The sequence below is a fragment of the Cololabis saira genome, chromosome 6 (genome assembly GCF_033807715.1).
Source record: "Cololabis saira isolate AMF1-May2022 chromosome 6, fColSai1.1, whole genome shotgun sequence".
Taxonomy (NCBI): domain Eukaryota; kingdom Metazoa; phylum Chordata; class Actinopteri; order Beloniformes; family Belonidae; genus Cololabis; species Cololabis saira.
In genome coordinates, this window is record NC_084592.1 from 34,463,449 (window position 1) to 34,479,794 (window position 16,346).

Consider the following 16,346-nt stretch of genomic DNA (forward strand, 5'->3'; position numbering starts at 1 on the left):
CTATTGCAATGTCATTTTTATGTTTCCATGTTTAAATAAATAATGTCACATAATTTGAAAATAGCTTCGCTAAATGTGAATGGCTTGAGCAACCCGGTTAAGAGGAGCAGGCTGCTCGCTAAAATTCGGAAGGATAAGACCCAAGTGGTTCTCTTGCAGGAGACACACATGTCAAAACAGGAACATGAGAAGTTAAAAAATTTTGGGTACTCAAATTCATATTTTAGTTCATGTAAAAATAGCAGGAAAAGAGGGGTGGTGACAATGATAGCTAATTCAGTAAACTTTGAACTGATTAAAGAAAAAAAGAGATGATGTCTGTAGATATGTAATAATCAAAGGCATGGTGGATAATGTTTTGGTCACCTTTGTGAATGTCTATGTTCCTCCGGAGAGTGACAGAACTTTTTTCAAAAGATTATTTGACTTGATTATTTCTGAAAGTGAGGGCATCCTTGTCTGTTCGGGGGATTTGAATACAATTTTAAACTACCATTTTGGACACAACAAGCACAAACAGACACAGATCCCCAAAATCAAAAGACCTGAATATCCTGATAAAAGAGGCAGGCCTGTTCGATGTCTGGAGAAGTATCCATGCGAGGGATAAGGAATTCACACACTACTCGGCTACATACAAAGTACATTCTAGATTGGATTTTTTTTTTTATGAATACCATAGATAGGCACAGGGCTCATGAATGCACAATTGGAACAGCAGATATATCTGACCATAATATTGTCTATCTGAAAATATGCTTAAATAAGAAGCCAAGGAGTACAATATGGAGATTGAATACTGGAATTTTAAATAAAAAATCCACAGTGGAGGAAATTAAAATTGAAATTAAAGAATGTATAAATGACAATAATAATGGTCAGGTCAATCCAACTATTGTGTGGGATACAGTCAAAGCAGTTATGAGAGGTAAGCTAATATCAAGAACAGCATATATGAGGAAGGCGAGGACACTGAAATATGACCAATTAGAGATGGAATTGGAAAAATTGGAAAAAACTCAACCTAAAAGTGACAACAAAGATTCAGATCAAAGACGTGAGGAAACAAATAGAAAATCTAATGAATGAGGAACTAGAAAAGAAACTGAGATTCTCAAAGCAAACTTTTTATGAATCAGGCCCACGGGCAACACAAATATTAGCAAGGCGTCTTCGCACGCAACAAATAAAAAACTCAATAAATAAGATCAAAGATCCTTTAACAAACACATTAAAATATGAGCCAGAAGAAATTTATAGGATTTTTAAAAACTACTATGAGACCCTATATACACAACCCGAGGGGGTTGATGTTGACAAAATAGAACATTTCCTGTTGTCACTGGATCTCCCATCACTAGGCACAGAGCAAAATATATATTTGACCGCCCCTATTACAAGACATGAATTGGATAAAGCCATAGGTAAACTGAAGTCTAATAAGAGTCCCGGGAGTGACGGTTACCCAAATGAATGGTACAAAATATTTAAAGAAGAGCTCGCCCCGGTACTATTGGAGTCTTTTAACTGGACGCTTGAAAAAGCTATAACTCCACCATCCTGGAGGGATGCGTTGATATCGGTTATCCCTAAAGAAGGGAAAAATAAAGAGTACTGTGAGTCATATCGCCCAATATCAGTTTTAAATGTAGATTATAAAATATTTACATCTATCATTACAAAAAGACTGGAACGCTACCTGCCTGACTTGATACATGAAGATCAGACAGGCTTTATAAAAGGACGACAAACGCAGGACAATATCAGACGAAGCCTCCATATTACAGAACATATAAATAAACACAATATAAGCGCTGCTCTGATCAGCTTCGATGCTGAAAAAGCATTAGATAGGGTCACATGAGCCTTCCTGTATAAAGTATTAGAGAGAATGGGATCCAATGATAAATTCATTAAATGCATAAAGGCATTGTATACTGACCCATCAGCTAGAATTAGGATAAATGGACATCTGACGGACGCCTTTAAATTGTACAGAGGGACTCGCCAAGGTTGTTGTGCTAGCCCCGCCCTCTTTGCGATTTTCTTAGAGCCGCTCGCTCAAATAATAAGACAAGATGAGGAATTGACAGGAATCACGATGGCAAAAGAAGAACACAGGATATGCTTATTTGCTGATTACATAATTACCTTCCTTCTGGACCCAAATAAGACGTTTATCAAACTAGTAAAGACTATGGAAGAATACGGATTGATGTCAGGCTACAAATTGAATATATCAAAAACTCAGGTATTGACATTTAATTATAAACCAAGTAATAAAATCAAGAAGCAATATAACTTAAATTGGAACACTAAGTCAATAAAATATCTAGGAGTTAAAATAACTAAGGAATTTGATAAAATTTACGAGCTAAACTATAATCATATAAATGATAAAATACAAAGAGATGTAGCAAAGTGGTCAACATTAGTATTAGACTTCAGTTCATGAATTGATGTGATCAAGATGAATCTCTTGCCTAGGTTGCTATATCTCTTCCTATCACTCCCAGTTAAAATACCAGATTCACAATTTTTAGCATGGGACAGGCTGATATCAAGATTCATATGGGCAGGAGGCAGACCCAGGATAAGATTTAAAACCCTTCAACTGGACAAAGAAAGTGGAGGATTGGCGTTGCCAAGTCTTGGAGAATACTATTACGCTGCACAGCTACGATACATAGTATATTGGTGCTCCCCGAGTTATCAAGCCAGATGGAAGGACATCGAAAATAATATGAGCTGGGCCCCCCCACAGTCTAGATTAGGTGGAAAAGAACATATGGATTTTAAGGACGAAAATACAATTATGAGAGAAACATTTGAAACATGGTATGTTGTGATCAAGAAATACAAGCTGACTGGAGAGAGTAAGCGGTTGATTTGGCCTTCATACACATCTAGATTCAGTCCAGGAATTTCAAATAGAACCTTTGAAAAGTGGAGAGATAAGGGGATAACAGCTATGTTTACACTTACAGAAAGACAACACTTTAAATCATTTAGACAACTTAAAGATGAATATGGATTAGAAGATCGTGATTTATACAGATATCTGCAATTAAGACACTTCGATGACACAGAAATTAAGACAGAAATTTCATTGGAAGGGAATGATGTGATTGAGGTGTTGACAGGTGCTTATAAGCAAACTCCTTCAAGAATTGTTTCCAAACTGTATAGAGGTTTAATAAAGCAACATGGGAGAAATACAATGTATATAAAGGCAAAATGGGAAAAGGAATTAAACATTGAGTTGTCGGAGGATGATTGGCACTCCATGAATAAGACCCAACACACGTCAACAAGCTCCAAAGGATGGAGGGAATTTGGTTGGAAAAATTGAATTCGATTTTTTTATTACTCCAAAAATTAAAAATAAACAATTGGGTGAACAACAATATTGTTGGAGACAGTGTGGGCAATTGAGTGCCAACCACTCTCACATTTTCTGGACATGTATAAAAATGCAAGCATTTTGGGATGGGATCCTAACAGCCATGGAGAAAACAGCCATGGATATAAGATCCCTAAGGATCCACGAGTTATGTACCTTGGACTGATACCAGAGGATGTAATAAGCAAAGAAGACATATACATCGTTAAGATTCTATCTCTTGCGGCTAAGAAAGCCATTACAAGAAATTGGCTGAAAACGGACCGACCTGGCCTGAGACAATGGCGTGATATTGTTGAAGAAATACGATTAATGGAACAAATTACCTACAGTTTACGACTCAAAACAGAGCTATGCTGTAAGATGGGCAAAATGGTATCAATATCTACAACAGTAGTGACCCCACCCATTTTTGTTTTTGTTGTTTTTCTTGTATCTGTCTGTTGATTTTGTCACCAATTGAAAAATGGAAAAATAAAGTTAAAAAAAAAAAAAAAAAACGTATGCAATGTCAGCTGGGTCAGAGTAGACTCGATTTTCATCAACAAATTGAGATGGAAGAGTGTAGCGGTTATTCATATTTAGAAGCTGATTGATGACTCCCAAGGTAGTTTTTATGTTATTAGAAGCATCATTGAATTTGTTGGAAAAGTACTTTTTCTTGGCAGTTCTAACAAGATGATTATAATTGTTACGAAATGTCTTATAATTTGCTATATTAATTGGGGATGGATTACTGATGAATTTCTTATGGAGATCTGGTGTAAACCAGGGTTTTCTAAATGCATAGACCTTGTTTGCCTTTTTGCTGACAAGAGGAAAGCACCTGTTGAATACAGAGTTGAAAGAGTTGAAAAATGGGTATATACATCATCCCATAGGATGTCATCAACCTGCTTCTCAGATATATCAGCTTGAAAGACACCAGATTTCCACACATTATTAAGAAAGTTAGTAAATATGTTGACAATAAGGGTCGCAGATGAGGAAGTCACTCGAGTAGGTAACTGGATACAAAATGCTTACGTATGCTCGTCATTTGTGGTCTGCCTCTTTATCATTCAAAGTTGGTAAAGATGAAGCAAAGTCTTAGAGTTAAACATTAAAAAAAACATTGTTAATACTAATAATGGCATTTTTTATTCTTTAGCTTCTCATACCCAGATAGGTACCAAGTGCCAGCCATCTAACTTCTGGGTTGAGGCTCACCCTGAACTAAGATTTGTTGTAGTTTTTTGACTGACTGGTAGAGGTTTGCTCCAAAAGTGTGTCAATCTCCATTGACTCCTATGTGAAAAGGTCCCATGACAACTCTGAGGGGGGTGAAATATTTTATACCATGCCAGGAGAAAAGGTTTGGGAACAACTGCTCTTAAAATTTGGTTACATTTTGTGTGGTCATGCCCAAGTTGCGTAAAGCTTCTACACGGAGGAAAGGAGAGGCAGCAGATATGTACATGCTTGAAACAAGCCACAACTCTGAAAAAAGTCAATTTTGAAAGATTTTGAAATAACTTCACAAAAAAAACAAAACAATGTTTTTTATAAGTGGAATTTGCATTCCTTTGGAAATAAAGTATTTTTGAATTGAATCATGCCGACATAGTGTAAAATAAACAAAGAAACAGCAGCCACACAAACAATTACAAAGATGAAAGATTTTGAGTTGATGGAGGAGGTGAAGATGTTTGAAGTAGAGGAAGGGGAAGATTTGTTGTTGCAATTTGTGATTGCCATAGAGATGGAATAAGGAGTTGTGGTACAATCTTCCACACAAGCAGAAAACAACCGTTTCTCTGTACTAACCACTACCACGTTACATTTCTGACCAATCATACAACAGTTCTCACGCACAAGAAAATTCTTCTACTCAGATGATGGTCATTTTTCAATATGCATTCTTGTTATAGACTGTAAAAAACAGTGGACGAAGCATTAGGTCACACGATGCGATGCTTTCTAAAGAGCGGTTTTGAAGCCTGTTTTTTTCATCTGGGGTGCAGCCATGTTGGTACTGCAACAACTCTTAGTTCTGGAAATTAGATGGTTGGCGATAGGTTCTTAAGTGTGCTTGTTGTGAAACGTTGTCATCTGCAGACGAAGTACCGTTCCATGTCTAAACAACGCATCTGAGCAAGAAAAGAAGAAATATCCAGATGTGTTATTGCTTTGCCCATTTTATCAAAGATGCCTCCAGTGGAGACTTATTTAGACTTGAGACAGCAAAGTGTCCCAAAAATGCATTTTTCACCAATAAGCAAGCGAGTAAACATAAAGTTATAACTTTATTTATTTATTTATTTTTCTTTTCACTTCTACTGAACTTTATTATGTGGCATAAAAAAGCTTAAAATCAATTTAAACCCCATTCTATAAAGTAATGGTTATAAAAAGCAGTACAACAAAAAATAAATGGCCCATACGCTTAAGTTTGACATTTTAACAGGGGAGTCGATGGATATTGACTTGCAAGAACCGCGATGAATCTTTGTTCTGCAAGAGCCTAAAGATGGTTGGCGGTTGGTCGAGAACAAGCTGTGAGAACTCTCAGACCTGAAGCCTCATGTACAAAGAGTGCAGCGTGCAAAAAACGTGAGTACGGCACTTTCCACGCTCACGGTCGGATGTTCAAAAAGTGACTTGAACGTGAAAAATTGCGGCCATTCACACACAAATCAAGGCCGGCCTAGGCACATTTTGGTGCGGAGGTTTTGTCCGTTCAGGACCACACGTGAAGGACACGACAGTCCCCACATCACCAGATAAATTATACATGAGTGAAGCTGCAACAATCTCACAATCAACCACATGAACATATGAAGGTAGGAGCTCAACGATGGAACCTGTCAATCACAGCCTTGGCTCTGTTAGAGGAACCTGCTGATGTAGTATCAGGAGCGAGTCTTCAGAGACCTAGTAGACCTGCTGGTCCAGGACTAAGACTGGACCATCAGCTGGTTTAGTCACCAAGGGGATCCTTCTGGATCTCTGCCCTGAACTGGACCCAAAAAGCCAGGGGCCTCATTTATAAAAGAGTGTGTAGGATTCATACTAAAAGTGTACGTCCGCTCAAAAGCTGAAAATGGCGTGCGCACAAAAAAATCCTGATTTATAAAATCATCTGCACGCAATGTTCGCTTTATAAATCACAGTCCAGCTGGAAGGTTGCGCACGTGAATTTGCCTCATATCCCGCCCTCTACACGCCCACTTTCTACCAAGAATGGGCAATGCAAAGTACTTGATGACTGTATTTGCATATAAATGAGCCTGCCGATCAATGGTGTTTTAAACTCAAATATCATGGCAGGGAAGACCAGAAAGCGAAATTTCGCGGAGACTGAGATCGAGGTGCTTGTGGATGAGGTGGAGGCCAGGAAAACAACATTATTTGGTGGTCACAGTAGTGGCATCACTAACAAAAAGAAAGCGAGTGAGTGGCAGCATGTCGTTGCTGCGCTGTAAACACCGTGAGTGCCGTGGACAGATCTGTGGCAGAAATAATAAAGAATTTGAAGGTGGAGGCCAAGAGGAGAGTGGCCCGGCACCGTCAGAGCGAGTCTGCGACAGGTGCGGCCAGTGAACACCCGAGCCCACACCGCTGGACACCAAAATAGCCTCCATCCTTGGGACGGCCAGCGTGTGAGGTGTAGCGTCGGAGAGGGAAGGAGACACTGATTTGGTGGAGACCACAGAGGAGAGCAGTAAGTACAGTTTTATCTGTTTATTAATATACATTTCAACAACAACTTGGGGAAAAGGCACATTGGACTTATTTTTTATGTCCTCAGTCACTCTCCAGTTGTCGCGGTGGGTGACGAGGAGTTTCCCGGCACGGCGTGTCCTGCACCGCGGCTGCAGCACCAGAGCGATCCAAGCGCATGGCGCAGCTGGAAGTGGCCGAGTCCTGACTGACGCTGTGCTTCAAACACACGATCAGCGCTATTAATGACGTGAAAAATGAACTGCAACAAATGCGTGCTGTGATGAACCCCATGTGTGACATAATGTCTTGACATTGCCGGCTCAATTAAAGAACATGTGAAGAAAATGTAACATACTTGTCTTCTTACAAACGCTGCATGACACCTCCACCTGCTTATTAGAAGGCCGATGGCTCGCTCCACAATGAAGCGCCCACGAGCATGGGTGTACATGGATCTATAAGTCTGATATGTGAAGGTTTTTCTCCCACTAGGGGAGTTTTTACCTGCCATTGTTTATGTAATAACTGCTAGGGGGTCATGTTCTGGGTATGGGTCTCTGGAAAGCGTCTAGAGACAACTCTGTTGTATTAGACGCTATATAAATAAAATTGAATTGAATTGAATATGTGATGATATTAAAAGTATGACATGAATCTGGCTTCATTTCACCACCTCACCGTCTGCATCGCCAGTTCCCCATATCTTCAAAATGTTTGTGTGCTAGGATCAAAGTTTGCGTAAAGATACGCACATTTTCCCGTTTTTTTTTTAAATCCCAACCTTTGCTTAGAAGGTGGTGTGCGCATCTTTCAAGCCCCGTTTTGTGCGCACGCAAGCTTTATAAATGAGGCCCCAGATCCTTAAAAATATCCCATACCTGTGTCTCGACAGACAAACATTAAAACACAATTTGCAGCGAACTGGTTCTCTAAGTTTTCTTTTAAAATAAAACTAACATGTCACTGAAAGGTTGGTGAGTTCATGCGAACTGATGTGACTCAGCAACATATGAATAAAGTTTTTATTGGATGTTAAGGCGACTTTCAGAGTCATATTTTGAGTCGGCTGCAGGTGCTGCAGGACTCTAGGAAGGGTTTTTCTGGTGATGGAGGCAGGGACTTAGACCGGTCTCTCCTCCTGCGGCTGCAACACAGTTTGTGATGCTTCATGTTTTAAATATACATTTATGTTGTTCACAGTGTTATACTGAGAGGTGATCGCACACATCCACACTGCCAACTATAAGACGCGACACACATGTACATTGAGCTTAATCCATTAGCATATAATATGCGTTCAGCCCACCAATTTTAATTATGGTGTTGGTTCTTAAAATACAAACAAGAAAAAAGAGTGTTATGATCATTACAGTGCTCATCATTACAATGTTTTAAGGTGCATAAACATTTGCAAACTCATATGACCACAATAAACCCACAACGATACCCATAATGCAATGCGCTCAACACAACTACAGCGCGTTACTCTGTTTTCTTTTACAGCTTGAATCGGAAGAAATGCCCCCAAATAAATTATTTTTCCAGCCCTCAACTTCTAACAGGAGTGTCTCCAGCTCACGGCTGATGTTTTTTTTTTTTTTTTATTTGTTTCACCTGTTTTTGCCAGTTCCTTGTTAGGATGAGCGTTTTTTAATGGATATTTATCCTCATTATCATATTCAAATGGATTGACTTGAGGGAGGAGACAGGGAGGGGTGTTGTGTTCCCACATATTCGCCCAATTCCACGTTGATTGTGATGTTCAAAGAAATGTGCATGGCACAGTTTTGAAAATCAGATTTTTTTTTTGGGGTACGCAAGAATTCCACGCATGGATTCACGTTGAAATCCACGCACTCTTTGTACATGAGGCCCCAGGGCTGCGAAAACAAAATTAGGTCATTTTCTTCTGACCTTCTCGATAACCTGAACATGTTTCTCTGTTCTTGTGAAGTAGGTATCAGCCGAGAGGCTTTTGTAACTATAGATACAATTGCTGATAAATCAATGTGCTGGATTGACTTACGTTATAATGTCCACCTGTACTGTGACAGCAGTGTTGCAAGAATGTCACGGTCAGCTTCACATGCTGAGCACTATGTCTGTGCATACACAGTGTCACAGGCACTTAGACAAGTGGATATCTTTGTCTGTGAGGCACGATTAGGTGTGAAAAAGTTAATTTTGAATTCTGCGGTGGTACAGATTTAACTGTATGTACACAGTGCTGTAAATGGAGATGGTTGTGGCTCCTCAAGCGAGACGAGTGTCTTCCTGTTCCTAGCTGCTGTTTGGATTTGTCCGGGGTTTAACCACCAGCATTGCTCCCCAGAGCTTTCCACTATGGTTAAGCAAGCAGGAATGGTTAATACCAATTAATTCATATTATCAAGAAACTGCTGCATAAATGGAATGACAGTAATGTTTTATATAGTTTGGGATAGTTGTGCTTCTTGCTGTATCACTGGAAATATTCTTACCCAGAATCAAGGCAAGGTGGCCCTAGGTGAGGCCCCCGATGATTTGCATCTCAAGAACCTTTTATAATAGAAACAGGTTTGAAGAAAAGGAAATTAAATCAGATTTTGAATTAAATACATTTGAAATATTAATAGTTATGTTACACTGTAAATGCAGCGTCTAGAGAGGGAAAAAAATTGATGAACAGAACAAGATTGATGATTCTCATTGCCTTAAAACGTTGGGCGAGATAAGGTGTAAATGTAGTGTTCATTTCATCAAAGAGCAGCACCTGATTGCACTCTTGTCATTTACATATTGTTATAGAAGGTTTCCAGAGCGAAACAAATGAAAGCTCTGGAGCTGCGTGATGTCATATGACATTTTTCTATTAACAGAATGTGAAGACACCAGGAACAAGAGTACAATTAAATATATAACACAATATACCCTCTTATCAAACCAAGGAATAGCAAATTGAGGTATGCAGGGATGCACTTGGAGACTGCTTCAGAAAAAAAATAAAAACATGCTATTTTATATGCTGTTGTAACTGGACTATAAAATCTGAAAAGGCTCATAATACTGTTTTACATGGAAAGATATACTGCCCTGTCAGATATGGTCAAGAATCATCCTTCTTGCCTGTGTAAGGTATGTCAAAGTGCTGTCCCTGCACTATGGTGCTTTATAGTGCCACACAATATCTGGTGAAATGGACTGTGCTGCAATAAAGTGTGCTTTCATGAGCTTCTTTGTTTAAATAGTCCTGTGGCAGCAACATTTATCATTCCATTTTCCTTGGTCATTAATGGTTTGGTGTAATTTGCAGAAAATGACACCGTGTACTGGACAGACATGGGGCTGAACAGAATATCTCGCGCCAAACGTGATCAGACCTGGAGGGAAGACATCATTACTACCGGCATCAGTCGAGTGGAAGGCATCGCTGTTGACTGGATTGCTGGTTCGTATTGGGACTCCCCAGGCCTTTATTTCTGGCCTTCTCGCAAGTCACCACTTGATTGTTGAAACTTAACACTGGAGTGGAGAGTGGAGGAATAATTTTCATGTGGACTACCAATAAATATTACTGTTTTTTTGGTTGGATAAACCTTCATACAGTGTAAAATTATTGAGAGCACAAAGGGATGCACAGCTTTCCTTAAAATATACTGAGATCGTAAGTTCATGGTAGGAATGTTAGAAATCAACAAACACTTAGAGGATTAATAAGCCTACAGTGTATTTTCACACCCCTTTATGCTCTCTCTCTTTTTAGGAAACCTCTATTGGACAGACCATGGTTTCAATCTAATAGAAATCTCCCGCCTGAATGGTGCATATCGCTCAGTAGTCATCTCTGAAGGACTCGATCAGCCCAGGGCCATTGCTGTACATCCACAGAAGGGGTAGGACATTTATTTCAATGTCTTTTGTGTTAGTCTTTCCAACTTTGTGAACTATTTATTTTATTCAAAAGCGTTTCTTAACTTGAAAGAGCATTCACTTTACACTTCTTAATTCATGCAGTTAATTAATGAATCCCTTTGGCCAATCATGTGCCAACTTTGCAGAGCAAGTCATCATGCAGATACAGCTTCAATCTTTGTTCATATCCAACAACAGAACAGTAAAAAGAATAAAAACCAATCTTGACTACGTTTTGCAGACCCTCAGCTATTTGAGATATATAGTTTACTACCATCTAGTGAACTACCATGAACCATCTTCCCCTGGCTAATGAGACAGTTCAGACAATGAAAAAATATTCAACCTCAAGAAAGTTGTGGCATTGTGATCAAAAAATGTCAAGAAAGATTTGAAATGCTGTTTAAAAGGTTTTATTGCATTTTCTTGTGCAAAAAAAAAATGGAATAAACTGCCAGCACAATCAGGTGTGTTTGGGTCTTAACAGGTATCTCTTCTGGACTGAGTGGGGGAAGAACCCCTGCATTGGCCGTTCTCGCTTGGATGGTTCCGACCAAGTAACCCTGGTAAACTCAGGCATCATGTGGCCCAATGGAATTTCCATAGATTATGAGGTAAAATTGCACACACAGATGCACAGTATGTGTAGTCTGCTGCTCTTCCACTCCCATACGCTTTACCTCCTACAGTACCTCATCTTACTTTGTGATAGGTGAAATATGACTGAGAGATTCTAATCCAAGAGATTTGGCTTTTTACATGCATTTTAAAATTACCTTGCAGGAAAATACATTATATTGGTGTGATGCACGTACTGATAAAATCGAGAGGATCAACCTTGAAACAGGTGAGAGCCGGGAGATTGTGCTGTCAGTGGCCAACGTAGACCTGTTCTCCGTAGCTGTGTTTGGGCCTTATATCTACTGGTCTGACAGGTAATTTATTATTTTCTTCTATCCACACACATGCACTGGCCTGTAAAGCCTGTATAAAAACTTCACAATAACCTTTCCAGAGAGAAATCCCAGCTGAAAACATTAAGAGAGGCAATACTGAATGTCACCATCCATTTTAGTCAATATAAAAAAGACAAAAAAACTGTTTAGCATGAGCAAAGACAACCTTTGTTTTGCTCATTGAATCTGTCTTTTATGACTTACCTTTCAATCCTCTCTGCAGCTGTTGACAACAATGGAAAGACGGATTTAGTATTATTGCTTTTGTCAAATATAATACTCATTGTCTAATTTCTGTCATTCAGAATATGCCATGTTCTCTTCTCTGAAGCTTAAATCACACACTTGCTTCTTACTTTCATCGATGAATTTAGAGCCCACTCTAATGGTTCAATCCGACGTGGTTTAAAGACGGACACAAGTGAGATTGTGACAATGAGGAGTGGTCTTGGGGTCAATTTAAAGGATGTGACAGTTTTCAACAAAGGGAGAGAAAAAGGTAGGTTTCCAGTTTAAAATATAAACAAATACTATGATGAGTTTTCCTATTACAGTTAAGGCTATTATATATTTTTCATTTCTCATTTCCTTTTCATTTGTCATGTGCAGCCAATACAAATTAAACCTGACTGCACAAATAATGGGGGACTGAGTCAGACTGGCAACTAAGCATGTTTTATATTTTGAAGGGACCAACCCCTGTGCCAGGAGTAATGGAGGCTGCCAGCAGCTGTGCTTTCACCTGGGCAGTGGTCGCCGGACCTGTTCCTGTGCCCACGGCCGCTTGGCAGATGATGGTTTTGCTTGTGTGCGTTATGAAGGTTATCTACTCTACTCCGAAAGGACTATACTGAAAAGCATCCACCTTTCGGATGAAAATGACCTCAACTCACCTGTACAGCCTTTTGAAAACCCTACTTTTTTCAGGAATGTCATAGCACTGGCTTTTGACTATAGTCAAAACACAACTGGGACAAACCGCGTCTTTTTTAGTGATGCCCATTTTGGAAATATCCAGGTTGTCAATGATGACTGGACAGGAAGATCTACTATTGCAGAAAGTAAGTACATTTCATACTGACTGAATGTTTTATGCACATATACTGTACCTACATCTGATGTCCATGTCAAGAGCCTCACTTGTGTAGTCTGGCACAAGATGGTTTGTAGTCATGTGACAATGAAAGTATGCCGACTTTCAGTACAAAAAAATATCTATAACATTTTTATTAACATTATAGTTGTTATAAGCAACACCCTTTGTTTATTTCTTAACAACTAAACCAAAATGCAGAATTTGCATGTAAAAAAGGAAAAAATAAAAACAAGAAAAGAAGAACCTACGTACACCCTTACGGTCGCCATAGTAATTCAGAGGGTGAGTCGCAGACATGTGCTGCTAACCAAATGCATAATTAACTGATCATCAGCAAGCGTGAACACCTTGATGAAAGCATAGGTTTTAGCAGGTTTTCTGGAGCTTTTCAGTTTGTGTTAACACAGTGCCAAGGAGGAAAGCTATCACTGTAATCTTAGTGAAGCAAGTGCCGCTGCCTGTTATTCTGGCAGGAGTTTTTAAGCAATCTGCAAGCAGCTTTTGAGTGCATCACATTTGCTGGTAAAGGCGCTCCTGTTGTTTGTTGAATCCTGTAATATGTGCAGTTTTTTTTTATGCACTGCTTCTGGCTTTGATTTATCTTTTAATCAATAAACTGTTGCTATGTTTCAAGGGCATTATAGCAATCCAATTCATAAATCTATCTTGAAAATGTACATTTCACTTACAAGCTTCTGATCCAGTCTGCTGTTTTTGACAAATACCCAAAGAGCAGCAAAAATAGTGGCTAATTTTTGGTTCCGATTCCACCTTATGGGGCATTCCTATTGTCATGGTAACGTAAAACATCTTCATTACATTTCCTCTCCAAAGAGGTGCCTGAAGGCTCTGGACTTGAGCCCCTTATCTTTGCCGTATAGGCAACCTCTCTGGGCCAGATCACACTGCTCCTCATTATCACTGCTATGCAGGTGATCCACCTGTCATTGGATAAAGGATTACAACATTTAACTTAAGCAGTGTGAATCTGAAGCACTGGTGATCCCATCATTCCTCCAGCTTCATTATTGACAAGATATTGTAAAATGCTACAAAGAATAGGGATGTCATGTTTGACGAACAGTTGTCTATGACCATGTTGCCTCGGTGTCGCAGTTGTGCTGCTTTGATTTCTACAACAAGCAAGAAATAAGACCTTATTTAACTCTATATGGTTAAAGAAGGCCATGGTTATATACCACCTCAATTGCTATAGTGCCCTCCTAGCTGGCCTTTCAGTTTATGCGATGAAACAGCCACAGAAGTTCAAGAATGCAGAGGTGTGTCTGATCTTTAATCAACCAAGACTAACACATGGTGCACCTGTTAATTGAGCTTCACTGGCTACTTGTGTCTCCTCAAAAACAATTCTCTGACATTTGCTCTTGCATCGTAAACCCCTACACCCCTTTGTGGGCTCTGTGCTCATCACAAGAAGGGACACTGTCCTTGGCCTCTTTTCACATGAGGGAATCACAGCTGAGAGTGTTTTTTTTTATGTGGTTCCCCAATGGTTAACATGTACCAGTGGCCACATGATCAGCGTTGTCCCTCTCCAGGTTCAAGAAGCTGTTGAAAACGTAACATTTAAAAACACCTTCTGTCGTGAACTGCGCTCTCCCTTTAACCTCCTGAGCTATCATTTCATTTCATTTTAGCTGCACTTATTTGATTGCCAAACTGCATTTACTTTCTGATCTACTATGATTTGTGACTAGATTGTATTCCTCTATTGTAAATTGCTTTGGATGAAAGCATCTGCGAAATGTAACATATATATATATATATATATATATATATATATATATATATATATATATATATATATATATATATATATATATATACGCGATTAGAACCCTTTAGGCAGCATGCAACTTTGCATTTTGTATAAAAATCAAGACCTTCTTATCTTTTCTTCTCTATTTTTCCCCACTCAGTTCCGTCATTGAGGAAAGGTGAAGATGTTAATCATCCATATTTCCTTAATTAAACTGTGTCCCCCATTAATTACTCCCTTGACCCTCCAACAATTTGTGAGACACTCTAAGGTACCAGACGGCTTTTATTGCAAACTATTAATTAGTTGTTGGCTGACTAGGGAGAGTATTAAGCATTCTAGGGTAAGTTTTATGAGTTTCTTGGATATTGGGTTTGAGCCAAATTATCTAACGCCAGCCTCATGTTGACTGTCATAAGCTTGATATATGAAACGGTTCAAAAATAGGGATCAAGGATCAGATCATTGGTGTACATACTGTTGGACACAAATACTATAACACAAATACTGAACACTGTCAAATGAAAACATTATTTGATTAGGTGTTTGTTGCCACAAGTGTATTTCCCAACACTTGTATCTAGAACAGGGGTGGCAAACTTTTTGACTCACGGGCCACAATGGGTTCTACAATTTGACAGAGGGGCCGGGCCAGGAGCATTTGGATGGAGTGTTCGGGCTGGATATACTAAAGCATTGCATGTAGTTTGTGCAAACCTCATAGCACAGTAAGAACACACAAATAAATGTACAACCCGATTTATTAACAGATTTGCACTGAGGACTGTCTTTCAAATATGCAAAATAGCCCTTATTAGTTAATAACTTTGTCTCAAGGAATATGCAAGATATGGCATTTACATACTATTTTGCACAATACTGGAAGGAAGAAAATGTAAATTAAAATAGCATACGCACTGTGATTTATCAAACCGGGAGATTACTTCTGTTTTTAATACGTTTCAATCAAAGGTACAAAGTTAAAGAAATCAACATTTATTAAAAAAGGAATGGAATCACTTTCAATATTCAAAACATATTATTACTCAACAAAATACTCAAGCTCAATTGTGTAATTGTGTTAAACCCCGCAAAATCATGGATGGATTATCCTGACCGCGCGCTCTACAAACACGCCACGGATGCACGAACAGTACACGTGTCCGTCGCCAAGCACACAGACATAGGCTGGAGTAAATATCCTATGTGCAACAGAAACTGAAATTAAGAGCGATATGCGGCGTGTTAATGAAGCCACTGTACCGTTGCTGTGCGTAAACACACATTACATTTAATTAAAAGAAGCACTTCCAAACTTTCCATTTGCATTTTTTCATAACAGCAGAAAAACTGACCAATTTCAATGGGAACAGTTTTGTAGTCTGGAGTTTTGTTGTGGCAAAGCTCAGGATAGATGTGAGGTGTTTGTCAGTAACCGGGATCTGCTGTCTTCCGGAGGGATTAAATAATCGGCACTCACTGTCCACTTTCCTTCTCTTTGATCCACTGATTTTT

General features: G+C 39.1%; 1 protein-coding gene across 1 annotated transcript in view; it reads left to right on the forward strand.

The window, feature by feature from the left end:
- The window catches only part of lrp1bb (low density lipoprotein receptor-related protein 1Bb), a 520,571-nt gene that overhangs the window by 359,392 nt on the left and 144,833 nt on the right, over positions 1-16,346 (forward strand). The window contains exons 38-43 of the mRNA XM_061722939.1: positions 10,401-10,535; positions 10,851-10,980; positions 11,487-11,613; positions 11,783-11,934; positions 12,330-12,454; positions 12,645-13,016. Of these exons, the coding sequence (XP_061578923.1) occupies positions 10,401-10,535; positions 10,851-10,980; positions 11,487-11,613; positions 11,783-11,934; positions 12,330-12,454; positions 12,645-13,016 (1,041 nt within the window). The remainder of the gene's footprint in view (positions 1-10,400; positions 10,536-10,850; positions 10,981-11,486; positions 11,614-11,782; positions 11,935-12,329; positions 12,455-12,644; positions 13,017-16,346) is intronic.